The sequence below is a fragment of the Zootermopsis nevadensis genome, unplaced genomic scaffold, assembly GCF_977971745.1.
Source record: "Zootermopsis nevadensis isolate Lab colony 2312 unplaced genomic scaffold, Znev_1.0 Znev_ptg000011l, whole genome shotgun sequence".
In the NCBI taxonomy this organism is placed as follows: domain Eukaryota; kingdom Metazoa; phylum Arthropoda; class Insecta; order Blattodea; family Termopsidae; genus Zootermopsis; species Zootermopsis nevadensis.
The window spans coordinates 7,244,812-7,270,048 of record NW_028259143.1 but is presented as its reverse complement, the minus strand read 5'-3'; the positions used below and the strand labels follow the sequence as shown (position 1 = coordinate 7,270,048).

Sequence of the window (25,237 nt, the reverse complement as noted above, 5' to 3'; positions counted from 1 at the left end):
GATCGTTGTGTTCACTCCCAGCGGAACTACTTCGAGGGTGATGGATGAATTTAATACCTGAGATAAGTGTACGGGTTTTTATAGGCGCAGTCTAGAAACTTTCCGATCGCACCTCGTATCATCACCTCATATGAGAGTCAACGCGGGCCAACCGAGTCACGCGGAAGAGGTAAATGTTTCGTTCAATTCATATGCGTGGGACACAGCTTGGTGCGTATTAGCAGATCAGAATCTGTTGAATTATCCATGCAGTGTTTAATAAAATCGTAAACAAGCGTTAACAGAGGCCAACAGTAATCCTGGTTACTGGTCGCATTTAGTGTCAGTCTACATTTTTAATGATCCACACTGGCATGGCTTGAAACATGGAAGCTTTCAACTCATCACAGTTTTGGGACATAACTCTGTGTATTGATCAGTATGATATCCAGTTGGGAAAGACCAATGTAGGCAACAGAAAATACTGGTTTGACTAGCGTTATGGAAAACTGGTCACAGTACATGACGCGTGAAAGTAGCTAAATTCTTTAATATTTACGTTCTGTTATTTTATTTTATGTGCTATGGTAACAGTAGGAAACATTACAATATTTATCACAACGTATTCATGCAAGATATCTTAATGTCATAAATCCTAAGAGACAAAACAACTTAGGTTGGAGGATAATATTAAAACGAAACTGAAAGAAACAGGGTGGGGAGTTTGAGGACTGATTGGGATAGGATAATGATCAGTGATACACTATTGTTAACGGAACAATATATTTTCGTGTTCAATAATGGTAAAGAATTTCTTGGATAGCTGAAAAATTACCTTCTGAAGAAAGACTATGCTTCATGCAGTCAGTTAATTGGTGTCAAATTATAATGCTATTCTATAGCGTGTTCATATGTTTATATCTATTGAAACAAACTTTACGTTCTTTAGTGAGATGTATTAATATAAGTGTCTCTTAAATTATATGAGAGTTATTTTATTTGCAATCCTCCAAGGTTCAATTAGTTTTTGTTTTTTTCCGACTGAAGGAAGGTCAACCAAGTGTTTAAATTAATGCTGTCGGTTTGAATTTTACTCTCGTCTCTGTCAAGGTTTCATGTCACATTTATTGATCTCTGGTTTGGTAGTTTAAATATTTAGTGTGTTTGCATGGGACTGTCCGAATAGAAACCGTCTTTCGTCTTTTGGATCATTCTGTGCCTCACCAAAAACAGTTTCTTGTATGAAACGCATGCAATTATGTACTCCACCCCTCTCTTTCTATCCGCTTCTTTCATTCCTTTCTACTTTCTTTCGTTTCTTCTTCGAATACACATTTTTATGAAACAAGAAGTTTCACTGCTGTGTTTACAACAGCCAGTCATTTGAATCTAGTACACATCATATCCTATTTATTTAAGGTTCATTTTAATATTATCATTCCATCTATATCTTATCTATCTTTTGTTTACCCCATGTCCCGTCTATTTCATCTTCATCGATTTGATCACTCAAATACTTGCTGAAAGGGAACACGTTATGAATCTTATCGTGGAGTAATTTTTGTCTATTTTCCAGTTGCTTTCTCTCTTTTATGTGTAAATATTCTCGCCAGAAACGTCTTCTAAAAGAACATGATTATTATTTAGTGGGAAATTTTGTGTCGTCCATTTAATTTTCACTGTGCTGTCGATGGCTATCTGTGAGCGTGTATCATTTAAAGTATTAAATGTTTAAAGCCTGACTAAACACCATTTCTATAAACATAAGTTATATATTTCCATGAACAGTTACCACGGAATATACTTTCGCGAGCAGAAAATAATTTGTAAAACACAGAAGTCACTTTAAAGCGAATGACAATTCGAGCGATTTGTAATCGTTTCATGTTTATTTCGATTTCGTGTCTAGTTCAACGATTTCAATGAATAAGTCAACATGTTTTCCTTCCCATTCCTTAAGATTTACGAATACTTTGTTTTTTTACAAGAGGTTTAATCTGACTAAACTACTTTTCATTTATCCGATTCTTTTCGAAGGAAAAAATAGAATACGTAACGAACGTATAAATTATTTCTAACTGTACTTAGCCATCCTTTTCTAACGCATAGCTTATGTGTTCTTACGACTGTAGAAAGAATAATTCCAAATACAAATTTAATGAGATTGCTCAGAACATTTGAATGTCGTTTAAGTGAGTTACTGAGAAATTCAAGGGCTGTTATTTCCTGTTAAATGTTTAATGATTCGGACACTGATGACAGCGATACCCCAGAATTATTTTTCCGTCTCCATTTCATCTCAAAGAAATAACAAATTGGATGATTTGGATGATATGCATTGTTTTGATACGTGAATGGAAAGTCACGTGCGCCTAAGCTATGAAAACAAAACAACCAAAAATAAATGTCATTTCACGTACGCAGGTTTGTGTGTAAAAAAATAAAAGATATATGACTGGGTTAATAAGATGTTGGAAGCGTAAGATTGTGATTCTATTTGACACAATTCAGTTTACAATAAATGACTACCAGTATTCATGTGAATGGTTGTTGTGTGATTTATTGTTAGAAACTTCATTTATAAAGAATATTTGAATAGGATTTGAGGTTTTCACGGCGGTGAGTCTGATTATGGAGGTAGCAACGATCTCTGAAACGTTGGTAAACTTCTACCAGACTACCGACAACCCAGAAGACAGCCATCTTATTAAAATTTTCCAGAGAACCACAGCACAGGCATATTTATGAGCACAAAATGCAAAACACTGGAAACAAGCCCCTATTACCAAACCAACGCGCCTGTTCAATCGAACAATTTTTGGACCATAACTTTAATCGTAAATGACACTGGATGCAGGGGATATTAAAAGGCTGATTAAGTGTTGCATAGGAAATGACTGTGATAGGCTTCTTTTGCATCCCAAACAAGGAGGTGTGGCGAGAAAAGGAAATGTTCGTTCACTGAAACTTTCTGTTATGATAATTTTGCTTATTAGAGAATTTAGAATTGGCAGTGACTAGATAATGGATATGCAAGTTACTTACAATACAACGTTCAGTAGACGTATTCAGCAGATTATTCACATTTAAATGCTAAAGAAGATACGATTCGGAACATATTTAGAAATTTCAATAGCAAGGGTAGAAAACGGTCTAAATTGACTAACATTAGGAAATATTAGGTATCCATGATGTGATAACTCGATACTTGGGAACGCTGCACATTCTGCATGAATGTACGACGAACAACAACAACAACAAAAGCAAATATCGGTTGGGGGGGGGGGGGTTCATATGTTTGCAAGAACTGAAGGAAAATGAATCTTACCGAACTGATATGAAGTATGAAATAACAGATGTTATACAAACACAATTATTTTAAAGAAAAATACATTTTTTTCTTAAATTTCCCAAGAATAAATGAGGAAAGCTAAACATTAATGAATTTACAATATGTAGATTATGTTGCCTTGTACTAAATACAGAAACGGAGAAAATTGCCATTTTGACTATTTAGATACATCGCTTTTGCGAACAATCGTGTATTTTTTTCATTTATTTTCCATAATTGATAGCTAGGTTTACTTTGAATATGGCGGTCACATTAAAATCCAATGTTTCGGAAGAGAGAATAAATTAATTCTAGGCACAACAGTGCATTACAAAGCGAGATTATTTGTGAAAATGTTTAGGCCTATTACTAAAGCGGAACGCAGTGAGTTGGCTGTATTCATGTACCAACTCTCCAGATAGGTCGCCGGTTGGGGCTTAAAGATCTGAGAAAAAATCACTGTCTCAGCAGAGAATCAAAACGCTGATAGTCGGTCACTTTCCAGCTCATCAACACCTCAACGTGATTTTGTTTAAACAGAGAGGTATTGGTTTCCTGTGACACGTGTAAAGCTCTTCTGAAGCCATGGTAAAACTATCGGAAAGCTCTGCTTTAACATGCAGTAAAAGAGCTGTCGTGCGTTAGTACGAAATTCTCCGAGATGGGAGATGCTTTGTCGGGGATCTTGCACTGCGCCCAGAGCGACGTTGCACGGTCATGCTCGTAACACAGATAATAGACAAGAAAAGTTTCAAGAACCTCATCCTTTCTTGACTTAACTTATGCCTCATGGACCTCGTGGTAGAAGTTGCGGAGATTTGCTGTCAGTAACGTCACATCAAAACAGACATTTAACCCGCAGTTTCCGCGTTTCAAAGCGTCGCCCCTCTGCACATACCAAATGAAATAAAGGAAAACCTAAAGAGAAGAGACTTTGACATAGATGGGCGAATAATATTATGATCATTAAAAGCAACAGAATGTGAGGTTATGTAACGGAATAATCTGGGTCAGGATACGGTCCAGTGACGAGTTTATTGTGACACAATACGTTTTATTTTCCAATCTCGACTTGTAGAATGAAGTTCACTGTATTCTGAAATTTAACCGACAGGTTATTTTTTACCTTATTCAATTTATTATTTATTTATTTATTTATTTATTTGCTTCTAGTAGCTAACGTCACACAGATGCTAAGTGCTAAATACTGCGAGACTGAGTTTCCGTTTTCCAGGACGTTCTGATGTAAACCACACGGTCTTCGGCAAGCACTGACCACAGAACTTTATAATGGGAATCGAACGCACTGGGCATAAAGCTTTAGCCTCACTGTAACGTGCAACTTCTAGCAATGTAGAAAAGAGAATTCCGGCAAATGTTTCATACGATTGTACTTCTAGAGACACTGATTCGCCCCAAAATGTTTGACAATGTTGACGAGTCTAGTCTGAGCACGAGGACAATTGTTTTCTACGGAAATAATGAAAATATTAAATAATTATGCACCTATTTTTAAAAGTTCATGCTTAAGCCCGAAGAGTATATGTTCCTTTAGGTAAAATAAATAATATTAATGCAATTGTTTCGTTCTATTTTACATTTACAATCTAGTCTTAGTTACCGGAATCATAGGTCCACTATTTAGTGTCATTTATTTTTAAAATTAATGTTCGTTTATTTCATTCTCACACGAAGAACGAAATCGCGTTTAATAACAAATACTAATCCAGGGGCGAACCGTACACATTAGTTGTCACAGCCGTGTTAACCTGGCTAACACTTAAAAATGAAAGCCTCAGTTATTAACGCCTGGCTAACTGGATATAGCCTACACAACGATGCGTTTTATTTGATCGATTTTACTGTGTTCCAGTGGAGTATTACTGAGCTACAAAAGTTAGACTTTTCACTTTTAGTTTTTAATTCTCTTTCCGTGAGCTACTGCTGCACTAAACTTCTAGGACAGGGACCAACAGAATCATTATACCGCCTTTTGTAGTGCTCCTATGAATGTAAGGCTGGCTTTATTAGCGTTATCTCGCAGCTTTAATAAATGTCACCGTAAAACGTATATTTTTCTGGACGTAAAAGGCAACGCCAGATTTAAAAGGGGAAAACTTCAGTAGATATTTCCGTTTACCCACTGTTAAATAACCGTAATGAACCCACAGAATTACATTTAATCTACAACAAGCAATGCCCGTTTGGTTGCTGTGTTATTTATGGTAAACCGTAGGTTGAAAAAGGGTAGTTTATACACATTGATCTATATCTAATGTACTTCTCTGGACATCCCTCTGCCTCTATTTTCGAATTAAAAAATAAAAATATTTCATACCGTTATCTCTCAAAGACGAACATTTTATATGTAAGATTTTAGGTTTTCACAGCGGTGAGTATGAAGATTTCTGTCTTCTGGGTTGTTGCGCTGTGTAGTATGGTCGATGTTTACCAACGTTTCAGAGGTCATACTGCCTCCATCATCAGGGCGATTTTTCACAGCGGTGAGTATGAAGATTTCTGTCTTCTGGGTTGTTGCGCTATGTAGTCTTTTAGATGTTTACCAACGTTTCAGAGGTCATATTGCCTCCGTCATCAGGGCGATGACCTCTGATACGTTGGTAAACATCTAACAGACTACACAGCGTAACAACCCAGAAGATAGAAATCTTCGAACATTTTTTAATTTATTTATTTCTATGGATCGCTTTGTTTTGTGGACACACCTATTCCTGATTGCGAATGTAAATATAATGAGACTAATTACATTAAGGCAAATGTGGTGTAAAACTTTACTGTAGGCACTGTCACTGAATTTACTACTGAATAAACAAATTACTCCGATTTGTATTCGGTAACGTTCCACAGCCATTAAAGTAGCTAACTTAGGGTAGACATCCGACAGTCGTCAAAGTAAAGAGACAATTCACTGAAACTTTATATGCATTTTAATTTACAGAATGGTCACATAAGTTGGAGGTCTAATAACATGAATAGTATTTAACTGTGATAATTTTTATTGTTAATTTGTTCTAAATGTCCAGACAAACACTGCTATTAGCGCTGTCAAACTAAAAGACAAGGGAAAAAGTTACACAACCGCCATGTTGTTGTTTTAGATTCTACAAAAAGTTTCAGTAATAAAGCTGCATATTATGTAATATCAGTGTCCTGTATAAAGTGTCGCTGCCACGTCACAAGTTCTTATTCCCAATTGTGAGAAAATGTAAAAAAAAGTAGGTGAGAGCTGCCTCCAGTGGCATAATATTCAACGAAATTTCGCGAAAATCATTTAACTTATACACAAGTTAAAAACGATGACTTTCAAATGTTGTTGCTGCCCTGATGATGGAGGCAGTAAGGACCTCTGAAGAGTCGGCAAACTTGTACCAGACTATACACCGCTAAATCCTTCTAAATGACTTTATACTTCTCAAAGGAGGACTATGTCAACGTACAGGCTGATGGTTCATTATGATAAACAGAAATTACTTTATTTCTATCTAATATTATCTATCCTCTTTCTGGACAGAGCCTCCTTTGTCCTAAAAGAAATCCCGTGCTTTTTATCCTGTGGTACAAATTGGAGAAGAAATTAGAAACTTCTTCGAGATTACCGATTACTTAGGAATGTCATAATTTTCGATTCCAAAAATGTTTTTCCAGTGTTTCACGCATCGTAGCTATATGCACAACCTACTGTGACCTCTTCGATTTAATTGCATTCCAAATAAAACGTAGTCTACACATATCACATCTGTCATTAAGTAACATTCTCTTTATTACCAATAGATATCGATTTTACTGTTCGGTGATCAGATTTGCAACCCTACAAGGAATTTCAGGTACGCAATGCTACACATTTCAAAGCACCCACTCGCTACACGCAATATGCATGTTATTAACAGTACTAAAACTGACTTACTCTTAATATGACCGACTTCATGAGAATCTAAAACCCAAAAGCAAATATTTCTTATTAGAATATATCGTTATGACCACTTTAATGTGGAGTACCAGTAAGTCTTATCGATAAACCGTATCTTATGCCTTTCCTTACACTTTACTCCATTTCTCCGGCTTAGAGGGTCGCAAAACTGAGATGAGAACAGTAAAATCCTTCATAATACACCGCCTCAGCGGTGTATTTGCTTATTCGAGTATGAGCTTCAGGATGACGTAGGTCTGCAAAGCGTATAATGGAGATGCGGTAACACAGAGTTCAGATTCATTTAATGCCATGTTTATTTTGTCTTAAGCTCGTCTACTGGATTCAAAGTTGTTAGAGGTCTGATAATAGTTACTTACGGGGATAATAGTGATCCAGAGCTGGTGTGTTGGCAGAAGGCAATGTGGAACTCAACTCAGGGTCGTACTGGGTACAGAAGAAGAAGACGATGATAAATGCTACTTGCAGAATGAGAAGGAGCGTCATGTCTCGTCTCAGCGTCGACGAGGTGGACGCCATGGCGTCGATCTGAAGAAGAAAACTTGTCAGTACGTTTACTAAACCAGTCTTCTTTGGCCTCTGCTCATGCCCATCGATATGCAAGGTCGGAAAAATATCGATTGGATACGTAGTAAATAAATAGTACTTTGTACAGTCGAATGTTGAAAATTGAACACGGTTTAATGTTAAATTCATAGAAACATGATAATAATTGATAATGCAAGAACAATCAGAAGAAGTTAATTGTATAAGATTAGTTCTAAAAGACTTTTGATCTCATGTCTTATGTACGCTCAGTTCAAAATTCACTGCTTCTCAAAACGGACTCAGTTTAAAAACGTAAATCATAGGATTTTGTACGTAGTGCATTTGTCTCTGTAACTTTTATTTGCAACATCTTCATCTACATTTTATTTAAAAGTAAAGAAAGTTGATTCAAGTAGTCAGGTGAGCTGAGCTAGTGGTTTTGAATCCCACTAGAAGCATGGGAACATGTCCGCACTTAACTGTATTCTCATGGTAGAAACATTATCACGGTCTGATATCACTTATAAGGAATCCTATTCTCTGTTTATTTAACAACATTTTCAATAGCTCATGTTTACATAGTTCTGATTCTCTAAAAAGAGACCAAATTTTACACCCATACATAATAGTTGGAAGTACAACCGAAATTGTTTCATTTTCATTTAAAAACTGCACTACGATATTCAGCGGCTCGGAAGAATGACTGTTATTTTGATCCTGTAAAATTTGCAGTGGCATGTTAATAGGGTGTCCAGAAATAACTTGTGGATGATCGTAGCTCTTGGAATTATGTAAATAGGTAGCAAATCCACGTAGCACAAACACTAATCAGTAAATAAATTGCTGACGTAATAAATCATATGCTGAATATTACTGAACTGTAACTGCAAGTGACAGAATTGCCAACGTCTCTTGGTCTACCAACTGAAGAAACGTAAATAGGCCTGGTAGAATATCATTATATGGACACGCATTAATATTTTTAAATTAATAACTCCGAAATCGATTTTTCTGACTGAGTGTACATTGCGCCGTTAAACAGCGACTCTATCAACGACACAGTACCGACAGAGAGGAAGGTGGGGAAGTCATTAAAGGAAGTGGTCGAGGCCTACTTTAAAATTCTGTTACTGAGGAGGAACCGAGGGAAATAGAGAAACATCTCGAACAAAATAGCCCACTCCTAGAATCGAACAAGGTAATTTACGAAAACAAAGCATAACTGGGAATTAGAATAAAAATGGCAGGATGACAAATCGTGTGGATGTGCCAAAGTGAGACGTTCAACAAAGTAGGTCACGTGCTATAGGCCCTGTTACTCGCAGACATGAGGAGTCTAACTGTTTGGTTATTGCAATAATTTTATCGGGACTCGTTTAAAATCATAAGATAGTCGGTAACTCGGATAAAGACATGAAGGAGGGCGGATGGAGAGAGGGAGAGGTTAGCAACTATGAATTTACTATTAAATTTAAATATTTGGCGCAAAGAAATCTTATTAGATCCGGAAGTGCACGAAAACCGACATGTTTATTTCTCAGCGCTTTTTATACCGAAACAATAGGAAACAAAAACAATTGGTTTTAGTTTCACTTAGGATGCATGATATCATTATATAAATACGTCAATTTATGATGCGGGCGGACAATCAGTTCAGTGTAAGTGACGACGAATTCCCGATGACAGTTTTCTTGGTAGTTTCTCATATTAAGATTCCCCCTTCAAGAAAAAACGCACTAACATAAACACAGTTTTAATGTTATCTTCAAATCCACGTCTAGGTCTCAAAAATATCTCTTTCCGTCAGATATACAATTAAAATTTTGTTTGCAATCCTCGTGTCTCCGCGCCTCACCGATCTAGTTTTTGATTATATAATTTTCTATACCGGCTTTCTATTTCCTCAGAACTATGTTTTCAAGCACTATTAATCTGAATTCTCACCTTAGGTTAAGTGACAAAGTTACACACCAACACAAAGCAACAGATGCAATTATAGTATTTTCGTTCCGTTTGACAATGCAGTAATATGACATCTAGAAACGCGGAAAATTTGTGATCTCTCATAAACTAACTCACAATTATAAGCAATTAAGATTTCGGTGCTATGGATTGTTGCACCGTATGGTCCGATAGAAGCTTAGTGACATTTTAGAAGTGTGTGCTGCCCCCATTATCAGAGCGATACAACAAATACCTTTGAAACGTCGATAAACCTCAACCACACTACACCGTGCAACAGTTCAGAAGACAGCCATCTTAATACTAGCCACACATTAGAACCTGAAATTTAACTTAATACATTAAGTTTCAATAATAAATATTCCATTTTTATAGTTTTGATCAATTAATTAATAATGATCCAAACTTACCAGTGACAAATACAAAATTACACTAACGATGTGACGAGTTAGATCAAATGGGAAATGCTTATATTAGAACCGTGTGATGATGAAGTCCTGGTTCAATATAATCTACATCCGTATTACAGGCTCAGCCTCACCCACTTACACTAATCATACAGAAACCCTTCAGCACTGGATCACTCACCGAACAGTCTCCCCCTCCCACTCATATCGTACGCTGTCACCAATAGAAGCGATTATACAGCTTCACGTTGCTTTGGGTAATGTCAAACACACTGCACAAGACTTGAAGTAAGATAAAATGGAAAACATTTGTAATACAACTGTTGTAGGCCTGTATAAGCTTTCACACATGAGGATAAGTTACGAAATGTCACTTAATACAGACTGGATGGTTGAGTTCGATTCCCAGCAAGGTGAGAATTTATTTTTCACAAAATATTCAGATTGGTCTTGGAATAAGCCAAAATGTTACTGGAAGCTATTTTCCAGAAGGTAACGCGTCTGGGGTCTGAAAATTACCAAATTTAATTCAATTCTGTGGCTTAGCGAGATATTCTAAACAGGAATGCCTATAAGTCTGTCGGTCCTGAAAGGCGAATCACACTTCAACAATTTTATATTCACAGCTCCTCCTACATCACCTCTCCAAAATCGTTTATTTTTGAGTATTTGTTTTATCTTTCATCTTACATTCTTTGTACGTGATGAATTAAATTATGTTTTGTATCTACTATGTTAAAATTATATAATCTTTATCCTGTATGTTCGTTTTGCTGTTTGTCTGACAAACACTAACAAAGTGTTTTAGTAATTTCATTTCAGAAAATCTAATAGTCTTTTTAGCGTGTTCGCAATGAAAATATCGAAAAATGTGTCTTTTACGTTCGTTATGTGTGCCTGTCCGTCCGTATATTACAGCTCGATAATCGCTTAACCACATGTAAATGGTACGGAAGGAAACAAGGAGACATATTTTACATGACAGAATAAAGTCAACATTGAAAAGATTAAAATAACGAAGCAAACCAGTCGTGAACAACAGCAGCATTTCCTTCCGACCAATTCTAGTACACAGCTTTTGATGCCAAAACGTGACCTGATTTTGCTGTGAGCCAAACTTAAACAGCACGGAAATTCATCATTTATCTGTAGCTTGCTTTTAGAATGTATTCAAAGAATTTAGTTAAGTCTACATGTCAATATAAAACATACCAAAAACATCTCTTTACACAGACGCCAGCCAAAACCTAAAATAATTTATAATTCAACTGGAAAGCCAGCTCCCCCACGCACTATACAAATCACCAATAAAACCCGATACACACATTAAATATACAAGTTAACCACAAAGCAAAGGACAGTGGATGAAACAATCGCTCAGAGGCTTACTGTGTTTTCATTTCGTTTATTTTTGGGAAACCGAATTTATTCTGAATGCCACGCTAGGAATTGTAACGCTCCAGATAAAAAGGACGGGAGATTAAGGATATCAACAGGACTCATATTCGACATGTGAAGTTAATGTGAGGTTTGTATAGAAAACATGTATCCAAGAGACGGAAGAACCAGTGACGGGCTTTTGTGAAAAGTAATTGACTTTATAGTGTAAAAAGAGGCGAGAAATGTCTTACCCAAATGGGCCATAATTAGTTTTTCAAAAAGATTCTGCCCCTTGGAATTAAAAGTATTTTAAACTATTACTGTGAAGTGTAAGCTTAAGAGTACGTGTGATCAATTGTTGATATTTAATATTACATCCTATTTAACGTTAATTAAGGAAGTAGAGCTATAAATTGAATTGGATTAGATAAGTTCAAGACTTTTGACATATCTGACAGTATTTGTAGTTTACTTTAATCGGGAACAAGAATAATAACACGTGTTACGATAATTACAATTTTACAGATGTTGTGGCAAGACAATAGCATTCTGGTTTTGGTGTCGGTGGTTGGTTTAATTTGATTTTGTAAAGTTCTCCGACAGAACTTACATTGGTATGGGATTTTGTTCAGCAAAGCCCAGCTGTATATTCATTTCAACCCATTTTAATTAACATGGATATTTGATTTGCTAGTCCTAGAAAAAAAGGGCATAAGTCGATAAAATTACATTTGCCTTAAGCCCTTCTTACCAAGCACTATACATAATTTTCAATTCCCTTAATTCAATGTCAGAATGATATGATATCAGCTGTTTGTAATTCAAACTTCAAATATTTTATATTGAAGTTATTTTTTTCATTCCGAGAAACGTTACAAAAGCGCCAGACATCAGTCATCCTACACTTGCTAATTTGTTCCACGCACATACAGCATATTTTAATTACTGCCGTGGTATTTCTGGTATTTGTTTATTGTAAATCGATGTTCAATCATTTCTGTATTTAAATGATGCCAATATCTCGCCACAAATACGTCACAATTTTCGCATATAAACATATAGGCCTACACAAATTATACCGAATAAACCCACGATAAATTCCAGCGGTCTTATTTAACAATTAAAATTTATTCAGATCACTAAACTTTTGTGAGGCCTCAAAAGTGTTTTAAAAATGCTGTCATTTTACACCATTCGCAGCCAGCTGAATCCAAAAATCATGTTTGGATTTGAGCTTCTTACTACGGTGAGAACGAAGATGTCTGTATTTTGGGTTTTAGCGCTGCGTAGACTGGTATAAGTTTACCAGCGTTTCAGAGGTCCTACTGCCACCATAATCTGGGCGATCCTGATGACAGAGGCAGTAAGGACAGCCCAGAATGCAGCCAACTTTGTCCTCACCACCGTGAGAATCTTAAACCCTACTGAGTCACTGTAGAGTCTAAAGTTTAGACTCTAAAAAAATAGTATTTTGCTTTAAGACACTGTACCAACTGTGGGATTTCGTTGTTGTAATAGAAAGGTCACGCTGACATGTGTTCTATTTGTCATAAAAATAAATTACATAAATCGGACATTAACAAAAATTAAAAAAAATCATTGTCAAACTTAAGACTTGGAAATGTCCACCACCGCTTTCATGGCTGTTGCAACCCGACTACGTATTTCTGCAGTCTTCAGAAACGGTATACCAGACGAAATATTGTCGATTTCTTTGACACAGGAGGCTGGAGAAATGTATTTCTAAAATAATTCTAACAAGTTAGGTAAGAAGGAGGTACCACATAGATATTAACACTCGTTACACTTTACGAAAACTAATTACTATATCTACATAACAGAAATAAAAATAATAATTTACAAACATAGCCCTATTATACACTTACCTCAAGGCATTATTGCAGTACTCATAATTGCTTTCAAATTATTATTGTAACAGATGTTAAATTAATATCCTGTATTGTGTATAGTTAATAATGTAGCTATAAATATTCACTGCGGTGTTTACATTACTTCCAGGTAAAATTTGACCGTACTCTAGCTGTTCAATGACCATACTCTCAAACTCCAGAAACTTGACTTCGAATGCTGCCACTCGGCAGGTAGATTCAGACTGAAGTCCGAAGGTAGGCTGTTTTACTGTAAAGTTGGCAATAATAACTTTCACTTTATGTTTAATCATGTATTGAACGGTGTGATAGAATTTTCTATCGAATAGTAAGAGAATACATTCACGTTTTGTTCAAACTTAACTGGAAATAAACCTCAAAATGCAAGAAATATACCAATAAAATAGTCTAGTCAGATGCAGATAGTATTTAAAATACTTCAAAGTCTAATTTTATTATTTGACAATGAAATAAACGCTTTTATCCTACCATTATGTCCAAGTCTCTCGTCTTTACACCGTCCATTATATACGGGTGTTTCGTATAAGTAAAGATCCTCCCATGGACTGATCTCTCATCGATGGCGTATATGAAATATCTGAGAATTCATACGGACTTTTTGTCAGATCCAACGAGACCTACAAAAGTCATACACAGAGCAAATGAGTTTCATGAAACTGGTTTCATATAACTGGACACTGTGGTTTCATCGAGAAGACACCATTGTTTTAAATTCGAGAGTCACATGAGACAACAGTTCCATAACAATCGTTTCATGTGACTGTGTGTCACCTCCAACACAGGTCCCTGATGATGGAGGCAGCAAGCACCTTCGAAAAGCCGTTAAATTTCTACTAGACTACACGCCCCAATACCCCAGATGACAGCCATCGTTATAATCACAGCAGTGAGAACTTACGTCTCTCAAATCCCATTACAAGAATGACTAATTCAGTCATCATCAACATTATTATCACCTTCATCATTTATAAATTATATCACTTGTTGATACACGTCCGGACCTAGTTAGGTATTTTATATATTAGATCTATTTATTTTAATTCAATATTGATATTATTGAGACAGGTAAACGATGCACTGACAGGCACATAATTAAACGTCTAAACAAGATATTGCTTTTTATATGGATGGCAAATGACGGTAAAATGCGGAAAATATAATGACAAGTGTAAATCAACAGTTTACATAATATATCATATAAACGACATAACAGGAGTTGAAGGCAACAGATGACTTGATGCGCTTGTTTACTTTCGAAACCATTACGATGTGTTAGCAAGATGGAGTCCTCTCAAAAACATCCGAACGTCGTAAACAACTGATGACGTCTAAAGCCAAAGTCAAAAACATATTATTCTAATGAGATTGTAAAGTTGACCCCGTTTAATTCCGGCCCGAAACTGATTTACGACACGAATATTACAAAGCATTTTCTCACAGAAGAGTAGATATATTTTACAACAATTTTTACAATGACGTAAGGCAGTCTGTCATTTTTTGGATATTCAGAAGGAAAAAAAAGACGTACTATTTTCGATGGACGGTGTATTAGTAACTTTTTTAGGTTATAGAATCACATGATATATGAATAACTCACATAGCGTTTATGTACATGCAATCTTTGTGTGTTCAATGTGAGTTCCATCGACTTCGTGAACTCCTTGTAAACTAACCACAAAGTTATCAACTGTCACCTGTGATGTTTTCAGCAGTAGCTTCAGTTTTCAAATTCTGAGTATGTTGTGAGTATTTAAGCCAACTGTTTAATATTGCTTTTTTAGCGCCTTCAACTGTATTAGTTCGAGCTTAATTAAATTCAGGAGAATAAATACTAACTACTTATGAAGTGACTCACTTTAAAGTGCATTTTATCATCATTTATACATTGTGGTATTTCGTGTACTGAAAATGAAAGAACACATGCTTTTACCATTTATTGAGACAGAAATTCGATATGTTGACAGGTACACAACAAAAATTTAAACATGTCAGAGTTGACATGATAGTTTCTTAATCAGAGCTGAAAATAGAGTCTAAAAGAGCAAAATATTACAAACAAGTGCAAATTAATAGGCTGCAAACTAAATATTACATGGACGAGTTAATAATCGTGAATGACAATGTACGCTCTCATAAATATGATCACATTGCTAAGTATTTTTCTTCTCCAATAAATGATGCGTGGCTTAGTAAAAAATAGTTAATTACAGAACAAAACAAACAGGAAACAGAGGGCAACAACATTAATATATAAAATACATAGGTATATTTTCAAAATATATGAACCGGATGGAATATCTTAGGTCCGAGGGTAGACAAAGTACAGCCAGCGATAAACTCAGTTCAGCCCGCTACAAGATCGGTATATTATTAATATTATATGCTTTATTGCTTTCTAATTTATCATGACACTGTAATCAAAAAAATTAAATTATATATTTTGAAGGAAATTGAAATTATGAGGTATCTATAAAACACATTTTGAATGGAACACCCTTCAGATTAGATTGGATATTCCAACACTCAAATTACCTCATAATTAATTATTAATTATAAAATTCTAATGCATTTCGATATCCAAGTGTATCAAGTATGTTCAGCCAAATATTGACAATTCAAGCTCCTCGCAACTTCGAAATAGAAGCACACAGTCCCTCTATAAAAACTTCTTGTCATTGACCCAATGAAACTGTTTCCTTCAAGAAGCCCATGAATGTCCACACCTTCTCACATGAAATCATTGAGACTATCCAAATAACTCCGAAAACATTAATGTAAGCTTAACTGGTAAAATCAATTGAATATTTGACTTAGTTACTGAACATACAGTACAGCATTATAGCATTTTTTTTTGGCCAAATGTCATATAAAAAGAGTATTTATTATTGATCTTAAAATGTAACGGACTTCAAATACTGCAACTTGTTCAAAATGCATCTGTACAGTTCATACGTAGTTGCAAGGCCATAACATGCAGAGATTAGAAACATAGTCATTTTTTCTAGGTTGGTAACAAGTTTTCGAAAGTTGTTTACTTTTGACAGAACGTTAAATGCAAAGTAGAGTTGAGTCTAATAAGTTTTGTAAATGTATGTAAATAATTTGCTTTAAAGTGTATAGAACATTTTAGAACATTCTGTATAACTCTAACCTGTATTCATTGTCATGTAATTTTCTTGCCAATATCATCTTAAAATATTTGGAAATTCGATGATAATGGCATTCAAAACATTAATTTCTTTCACGTATACATAACGAAAGAACGTTGAACTCAATACAGCAAAAAGTCCCACGTCATTTGTAAACACAATTACTTTAATCCAGCATGAAGTTTAAAATTTTCAACGTTAACAGCGCTAATGTTATCCACGTATCAGAGAGAGCATTGTATTTGTAAGGAGGTCCTTACACAACAATTCCTAAAAGGGCGATAATTGGTTAAAATTTAATAACGCAGGTTCGGGAACTTTTCGTTGGTACATCAGAAGAAAGGTGGTAAAATTATGGACATTTATAAATTCTTGTACTCTGCGTACAGATTAATACCCTGTCGCTTTACATTAAAATATATCTTAATAATATGTCACTCTTCCGGTTCCACTAAATAACGAGTTATCTGTCACTGAACATGAATTGTATCACGCAAGATACATTAATGATAAGAAAAACATAAGTTTGCAAGCGGCATTGCTGTAGGGTTGCCAACTTCTTGTAATTTTAACACTACACCTAGAATTTCATCATTTGGACATCTGTAACTGACGAATTAAGATAATTCTAAATTCCATAAATTTAAATTATATTCAAACAACTCTTTTTGAGTTACAGCAAAATGCCACTTATCATCTGAATCAGATTTAATAAGCCTGGAGAAGGTTCGACGCAGATAACAGGCTTTAAAATTTGGCCGTGGATAGAATATTAACGCTCCTCGTAATGTGGGCATCAAACCATGGATATCGTAAGCGTTTATAACGAGGGTTAACTGTACTAATTTTGTGCAATACGAACATGCAATTAAACTTATTTTGAAAATATGTTTCATGTTTAAAGCTCTCACCGTATTATCCATTGTCAGTAAAACATTCAAGTACATTAGCATGTTATAATCGGAACAGTTAGCAACGACACGCTGAATAACACAAATCAAATGACAAAACATAAACTGCCATAGGGTTAATATCTCTATTGATCATTCATTGCATAAAGCCTACCTTTGTCCTTTGTGATCAAATTCTGTCCTATGTAAATATTTATCTAGAAAGTGGCTAAATGAACCAAAAATTCCACATTTCTTAAGTCGAGTTCGAACTTCAGAAATGTTATAGAAACAACGGCCCTTCGAATACAAAACGTAACGAAGTGAAAATTATAGTAGTACCCTTTTTAGATAAAACACTCCTTCAACATTTATCATCTTAAAATTACTCCAAATTACCTGTTCATCTCATATTCACTGACGTGAAATCTATTTTGTTGTCAAAAACAAATCCCTATAGTCGAGAATTGCACAAACATCGCTATTTTAATAAATGTATCCACTGAGTATTTGGTTTGATAGTGATTTTGCTTAGAAACGTGAACATTAATTAATCATCTTGCATCATTAAATACATTCAAAATATCCATATTCCAACGATGAAACAAATTTAACAAACTTAAGATGATACGTAAGCACATTCTCTTATCATAAAGATTGAAAAATCAATTTCACATCAATTAAAACTCAAAGAAACCAAAACATGTATAATACGAGACAAATTATAACAGTACACGTGATTAGATAACATATAATGTTAAGTATGAATTATATCAGATACGATTTATTGTTTGTAACCGTCACTGTCATAATATCGTGACGTCATTGTTAATTTTTGAGGAAAGAACCTTCTGGGTAGATGTAGTGCACCTGTAACCACTTCACTTATCTTCTTAGGTTGCACATAATATAATGTCACGTTGCATTAATCACAATGCATATTGCAGAACGTGACATCTAAACACACATAACCACATCCACACACACTGGTAATACTAAAAACTAATGTGATGTATGTAGTAGTAGTACTATTGTATTAGGTTAATATACCAATAAGCACTGAACAACAGCAAGGTTCATTATACACGGAACATTTAAAATAATATAGTTATTTGCACTGTTGTAATCCTATTAATGAACATGGACTTTAGTATTGTGGGCTGTGACGTTGGGTAGTCTTGTCAATGGGTACAGTTTTTGAGGGACGTACCACTTCCATCTTTTGGAATTACAATTTCGTACCATCTACAAAACTACGCGGCATCACAAGACAGAGAGCCACAATACAAATTTTTACCACCGTCAAAACACCAAATCTATCATTTTACTGAATTTTTATTATATATATATATATATATATATATATATATAATGTTACAAATAATTTGAATATTTGGAATTTAAAATTTTTTGTTTAAACATTCACGAGCACTTTTGCAATAATACAGTTTAAATCGTTTACAGCATAACAATGCTTTTATTATAAGTTTTGAAATAAACTGACATTTTGCAATATTAAAATCCACCTTCATAAGGTAATTCGGGAGTACATCGCGAAGAACCAGGAATCCCGTATGCAAAAAGTAACATTCCGAAAAGAAATAATAAATGAATAATTTTAGTTTACTTCGAAGTGTCGGTAGCTCTTAAAGGATGGACATAAACTATATTAAAGTCCGCCATTTTTAATTATTTTGTTTATATTTTCTCGATTTGTGATAAAACTGTGACACTGATTAAATATTCCATTGATGAGATGCATCAAATAAGAATAACTTTTCTATGTATACTTTTTACTACACAGAAACAATGCGCCATTAATACTTAGCCAAGCCTTTCGTAAAATCTCAGAAAAAACAAAAGCCAGAATATCACCAGGAGTAGTGCATTACAGAAGCATAATCAGGTCATAAAATGCCATGATTTATGTAGGCCTAAAAATATGTTTCAGGATTTCTCTTAATTTAATAAATTGTATGTATTACAAATATTTTAGCTACGTATCTTCCTGATACTAATCTTCATAGCTAAAATATGTTAACATAATTTATTTGATTACAATTCATTAAATTATAAACGTTTTTCTTAAATAGTGCTCCAGTGCAATTCTTTATTTACAATTAAAGAAGGAAAAAGTTCAATACTACCGTAACAAAGCTCCGAATTGCCAATTTTTGATACTGTCGGTAAGAGCCTAGTTATTTCGACCTGGAAACTACCACAGATCTATGGGTACTGTTTAGGAACACAGAAAATCACTCCCGAATACCTTAAAACTGTCGCACATATTTTCAAAACACACGTGTCCAATTACCAAGTCAGCGGTTCCTTTACACAAATTACTTCTGTATTCACAAGACTTATCTAAATACAATTATGTACAAGACATTTAAAAAACGGTTACAAACTACTTCTACTACTACTAATTTTAATAATAATAATATTTTTAGTGAATAAACAAAAAAGATGTATTTAAAATAAAAACAAATTAGACTCCTTTAGGTACACCAGATGGCAGAATGACGTTCATTTGCCTCTTACACAAACATGATAGATACTGATCACATTTATTTTGTTAATGTATTAGTCGTTTATGTAACATCCTTGGAGTACAGTATTTCTCGTACTCGAAGCTATAACGCAGTAAGCAAACGTAACTCATTCAATTTGGCTGGTGGTTAAATCTCGGCAGACAACTGCACTGGACTCTTCCACGCGTTCAGTGTCCCACAGTCCGGCCCTCGAGGTGGATCAAGTAGAGACGCCACTAAACTTCTTACTTCCTGAACTTAATCTTTATTTTATTTAATGTAAACATTAACTTTGTTTCTTTGCATTTTGCAAAACGTGGCAAAACATTTAAATTTCAGATGAAAGATAAAAAAAACTTCAAGTGGGATTGGTGAAAAAGAAACAGCACATAAAACAACACTTGATGACGAAAGTTTAAATATAGAATTTTTAACATTTTAACGACAGCGAAAACTTCACCTCCGTAGCCACCCCACCCACGACATCACCACGTGGCACACGAAAATATTCCATTGGAAATAATGCCACAGTTTGAATAATTTAATCTAAATCTGTGTTATGGCTGATTTTAGTAACAAATTAATGAATATACAGTCTGTGATCATGTCGTTTATTAAATATTCCATAATATTAAATGCCCCTAAGTCGCTTAAGCCTACATATCTAATTTTTTATCTGGAATAACAACAGAAAATAACCACCAGATAAATGCAAGGTTTAGTAAATCGAATATTAATTAAATAATTTGAAGATTCGAGAAAAAGAAGTTAACTGAAGAATAAATAATTGCTGAACATTTTGCAATTGTCTTACTTAATAAAAATTATTTTTAAATGTGTTTCTTTCTGAATTATTGTAGATTATATCTACATTTTCTATAAATATATTATATAGTTTATATATTAGCATCAAGTACATACCCGTTCCTGTTACAAATTCGCGTCCCAGCGCATGAAGCTATTTAAGAGACATCTTTACCAGAGGTAAATATTTCCATATCTTGACAGATGTTTTATTTGTAACAGTGTAGAACAAATGGGAACATACAGAAACATAACCATACAGCACTGCCATGTTTGTTGCCTCGTTTTATTTTGTTATGTGGGGCCTTGATCACACAGTCATCCGTCTTCAGTGACCCAGCAGTGTGTACTGTCACCAGCCTTACATTTACGCAATAAATTATAGGGCACTTCAGGAAAGTGCAGTCTTATGTTACGAATCTAAAAATTGAGTATTATTTTGTGATTTACTATGGAAAATCCTGATCATCGCCAAAAATAATTTTCAGTCTTACACAATAATATAAAATTGTTTTAATGAGACGTTTGATGCGTGAGAAAAACTGTAGAAATGTAAGTATAACAGGCTCAAGGAAATTAAAATTAGTCATAATTTCAAGTCCAAAAATATAATTGTTTTGAAGCCTTCAAAATAATATATACGTAGTCGGATTTTAATTTCTGGAATCTGAATGCTGTTAACTGTTACTTACAGAAGCAGTTACTTGATAATACGAAGTGATAAAGGCGAATTCAGAAACAAAACATCTTCCAGTTGTACAACGCACAACCACATTCTGTATTTTTATTTCTGCCACAGATATTTCTGTGTCCTTATGCACGTGGTGGGGTACTGACATGGTAATTTTATAAAAATTTACCCTTGACACAAAGACATCTGACAGAGATGTCTGCAGTCAATTCGCTGTGTGTGGGCGGGATTCACCTTTCCCAGGTAGTAAGGCTAATCATGGCAAATATCGTGTCCTGTCACACTGAGATAGGCCGAAAAAGGTATTTACTCTCATATGTAAATTAATCGTTAAAATTTTCCCATCAAAGAAAATTTAAATGTAACACGAACTTCAACCAAAATAGACTTATCTGTTCTTGAGTAATTTTATGTGTACATTCGGACAGATGGAATGATTTCAATGGATGCCTCTCTGGGTAGCGAACAAGCTGAAAGAAAGGGGGAGATTTTACTGCGTCGGATACAACAAGGCTGCTTATAAAATGAGAAGAACCACGACGTGTTACCCAAAACATTGAATATTCTTTCCCTAATCGAATGTTATAGTGAGTGGCTACATTATTTATTTGCGATTTGCAAAAATAAATCGTATTTTTCTCTGTTTCCCAGTATATGACGTTATATTATAATAAAGAACACAACATGAAAGGACTAGAATATTAGAAAATATCATTGCATGTACAGAGACTATGTTTTTACCTCTATTTAACTTATATACTTAGGTATTACAAATTCACCAATCCTTCAAATTTCATATCAAAGTGAAGGGGCCCTCAGGAGATCACCACTTCGTGTCAGTAAGAATTGGTGTCACCAACAGAACACCAAAGCCAAAACAATGTAGACCACAGATAAGCAGACGTCTATATGATAATGCTTATAATAATAATTAAATTTAAAAGAAAATTGCCAAGGAGTACTGTCAGCATGAAGATTTTCTGTCAAATTTCCATGCGAGTTAAATGGACCCAAACTCTCGTACCATAAGTATTTGAAGCAACACCGCTTTAGAACACAAGGTTTTAGATGTTTTGTCACCCAGATGAGTTCTGCTCCGTTGTCGGGCAGTTGGCATCAGCTTTTATATCCGGCAGAACCACTCACAAAACTACGATATTATGAAGTACTAAACTGATTTACGCTCACCAACAAACGGAAGCCTTCACCTCAGAAATTACCGTACTACAGTCACTGCATGAGATGAAACAAGAAAATGATATCACAGTTATAAGTACACAGAATTTAATGCGTAACGTTGTTTAACTAATGATCTGTCTCAGGGGTGCAATCCTTAAATGTGTTCGGGCGGTCTGACACAATTTCTTGTTGAAAGAAATTATCATTGAACCGTTAACACTATTACCTAATAGTGGTTTTTACGCTTTTAGATACAGAATTTAAAGTGAACAGCTCACAAAATGCACTTTCGTATTTAAAAACTCTGATATCTCAGAGAGATCAGAAATTAAATAATCTATAGGCCCAAGTTTTCTGTAACACAATTCCTTTAATTTTCCAGAGAAACGTGCGATGTAGGCCTTCTTATATTTTAAGGAGAAAGGAGGTGGCTCACACTGCCTTAGGATAAGTTACTGTCTTTAAAATAAGGGCCAACGAGATGCCTAGACACTCTGAAAAGACGCGAGGTGTTGCCCTAGACCGCCGTGGATTGACAATGGTTCTATTTCCAAGAAATTTGTCCTGTAAATGATGGGTTAGCTGAAACACTAAAACAAGTGTACATTTCTCTTTCAATGCGACTAGTGAATACATGGCACGAAAAATATAAACACTTCTGGATAAGTTTTTATCAGTTTTTGACATATTAATCATTTCAGATTTCTTTAGCTTGATTTTGACAATGTGAAGGAGCAAATGGTAAACAAACAAGTAGCTGATATGCGAAATATTTCGCCACCTACTCCAAGTCTCTTGGCAAGTGAACATAATTACAAACACTCTTACAACGAAAATCACAAATATCCTTTAAGAGCTTCAACTTGTCCTATCCCCTTTGACTCAATCCCTTCGTATGACCACTACATTACAGTTAATATCAAAACAAACATGGCGGATACAATGTAATGGTAGATGCACGCGTTCTTATTACGTCCTTGCCCAGACTTGGATTTGAGATCAGGAGTCACTGACGTTTCGTGATCCCGGTGCACATTCTCCGGACAGGGCAGATCTTGCATTGGGATATCGAACAGATGTTTAACGCTGTTGGATTCAGTAGTCACAAAGTTAGGTTGCACGGGGCGTCCATAACTGTCATAACCCTGTTCGATGAACACATCATCGTCGTCAACTATGCGAAGTGGCTTCATGGTGCTGCCAAGGAGAGAGTCGGTGATGTCTTGGGTAAGTCTCCTGATATCAGATTGCAGATTTTTCTTGGGATCATCCGGCAGTTTTCCTTCGATATCTTCCAGTAGTTTTTCCTCGATGTCATCAAGTAGTTTCTTCTTGGCATCGACCTGCGGTTTGCACGTCAATTCGTCCAAGCTGTTTCGGATCTGGTCACTAGCTGTCTCGTTCCGCAGTGGGTATACCCACGACAGCTGACAGTTGCACACGAGGTTGTTACCTGTCGAAATAAACAATCGAGAATCAAAAATGTAGTCAAAATGGAGAGTTAGTCTGAGCTCCATAACAATACTAATTCAGTTGAAGCTGTTTAGCGGGAGAGACAAACAATGTTGGGCAATGTAAGATTTGAGGTTCTCACAGCGGTGATTATGAAGATTTCTGTCTTCTGGGTTGTTGTGCTGTGTAGTCTGGTCGATGTTTACCAACGTTTCAGAGGTCATACTGCCTCCGTCATCAGGGCGATGGTAAACATCTACCAGACTACACAGCGCAACAACCCAGAAGACAGAAACCTTCATACTCATCGCCCTGATGACGAAGGCAGTATGACCTCTGAAACGTTGGTTAACATCGACCAGACTACACAGCGCAACAACCCAGAAGACAGAAATCTTCATACTCATCGCCCTGATGACGGAGGCAGTATGACCTCTGAAACGTTGGTTAACATCGACCAGACTACACAGCGCAACAACCCAGAAGACAGAAATCTTCATACTCATCGCCCTGATGACGGAGGCAGTATGACCTCTGAAACGTTGGTTAACATCGACCAGACTACACAGCGCAATAACCCAGAAGACGGATATCTTCATCGCCCTGATGACGGAGGCAGTATGACCTCTGAAACGTTGGCTAACATCGACCAGACTACACAGCGCAACAACCCAGAAGACAAAAATCTTCAATGTTGGGCAAATTTAGTCAGGTTTATATCGGTCAAATATTGAAATGTACAACAATATTCTGAATACATCTTTTCGAGCTTTGGTACACCTGACTGTAAAATGGGTAAATAAGCGTGACAGTGAACGGTGAAGTTGTTTCCGCGTTAAACGCCATGCTTCAAGAAACGCAAGAGACATCTAGGCGCTCTGAGACATGGAAACTGTTCTATGAACATGAAGCCGGAAATGTACTCAGACCAGTAATTAACAAAAAGAAGGAGCGTAACATTCTGCCTGCAATTATATTCTCTGCTGCGCTAAAACAAAATGGAAACAAAACGACCACTAATTTACGTCACGTAGAACAGAATATGTTATCTTTCCGTTTATATAAACATAAAAAAGCAATGTCATTGTCTTTATA

At 35.4% G+C, this 25,237-nt stretch overlaps 2 protein-coding genes across 7 annotated transcripts in view; both read right to left on the bottom strand.

Annotated features, from left to right (window-relative positions):
• The window catches only part of Rh50 (Rhesus blood group-associated glycoprotein Rh50), a 31,376-nt gene extending 17,712 nt beyond the window's left edge, over positions 1-13,664 (bottom strand). The window contains exons 1-2 of one of the 4 annotated variants that reach the window (XM_087347177.1): positions 13,423-13,664; positions 7,619-7,787 (exon numbers count right to left, since the gene is read on the bottom strand). In XM_087347177.1, the coding sequence (XP_087203303.1) occupies positions 7,619-7,778 (160 nt within the window). In that variant the 5' untranslated portion in view covers positions 7,779-7,787; positions 13,423-13,664. Of the gene's footprint in view, positions 1-7,618; positions 7,788-10,159; positions 10,311-10,337; positions 10,357-13,422 lie in introns of those variants that run through there. The other 3 variants (XM_087347180.1, XM_087347179.1, XM_087347178.1) reach the window with 3 other exon arrangements.
• A 1,703-nt stretch (positions 13,665-15,367) lies between these two features.
• The window catches only part of LOC110828107 (leucine rich repeat protein connectin), a 288,857-nt gene continuing 278,987 nt past the window's right edge, over positions 15,368-25,237 (bottom strand). For all 3 annotated transcript variants that reach the window (XM_022060466.2, XM_022060468.2, XM_022060467.2), the window contains one exon: positions 15,368-24,143. In XM_022060466.2, the coding sequence (XP_021916158.1) occupies positions 23,593-24,143 (551 nt within the window). In that variant the 3' untranslated portion in view covers positions 15,368-23,592. The remainder of the gene's footprint in view (positions 24,144-25,237) is intronic.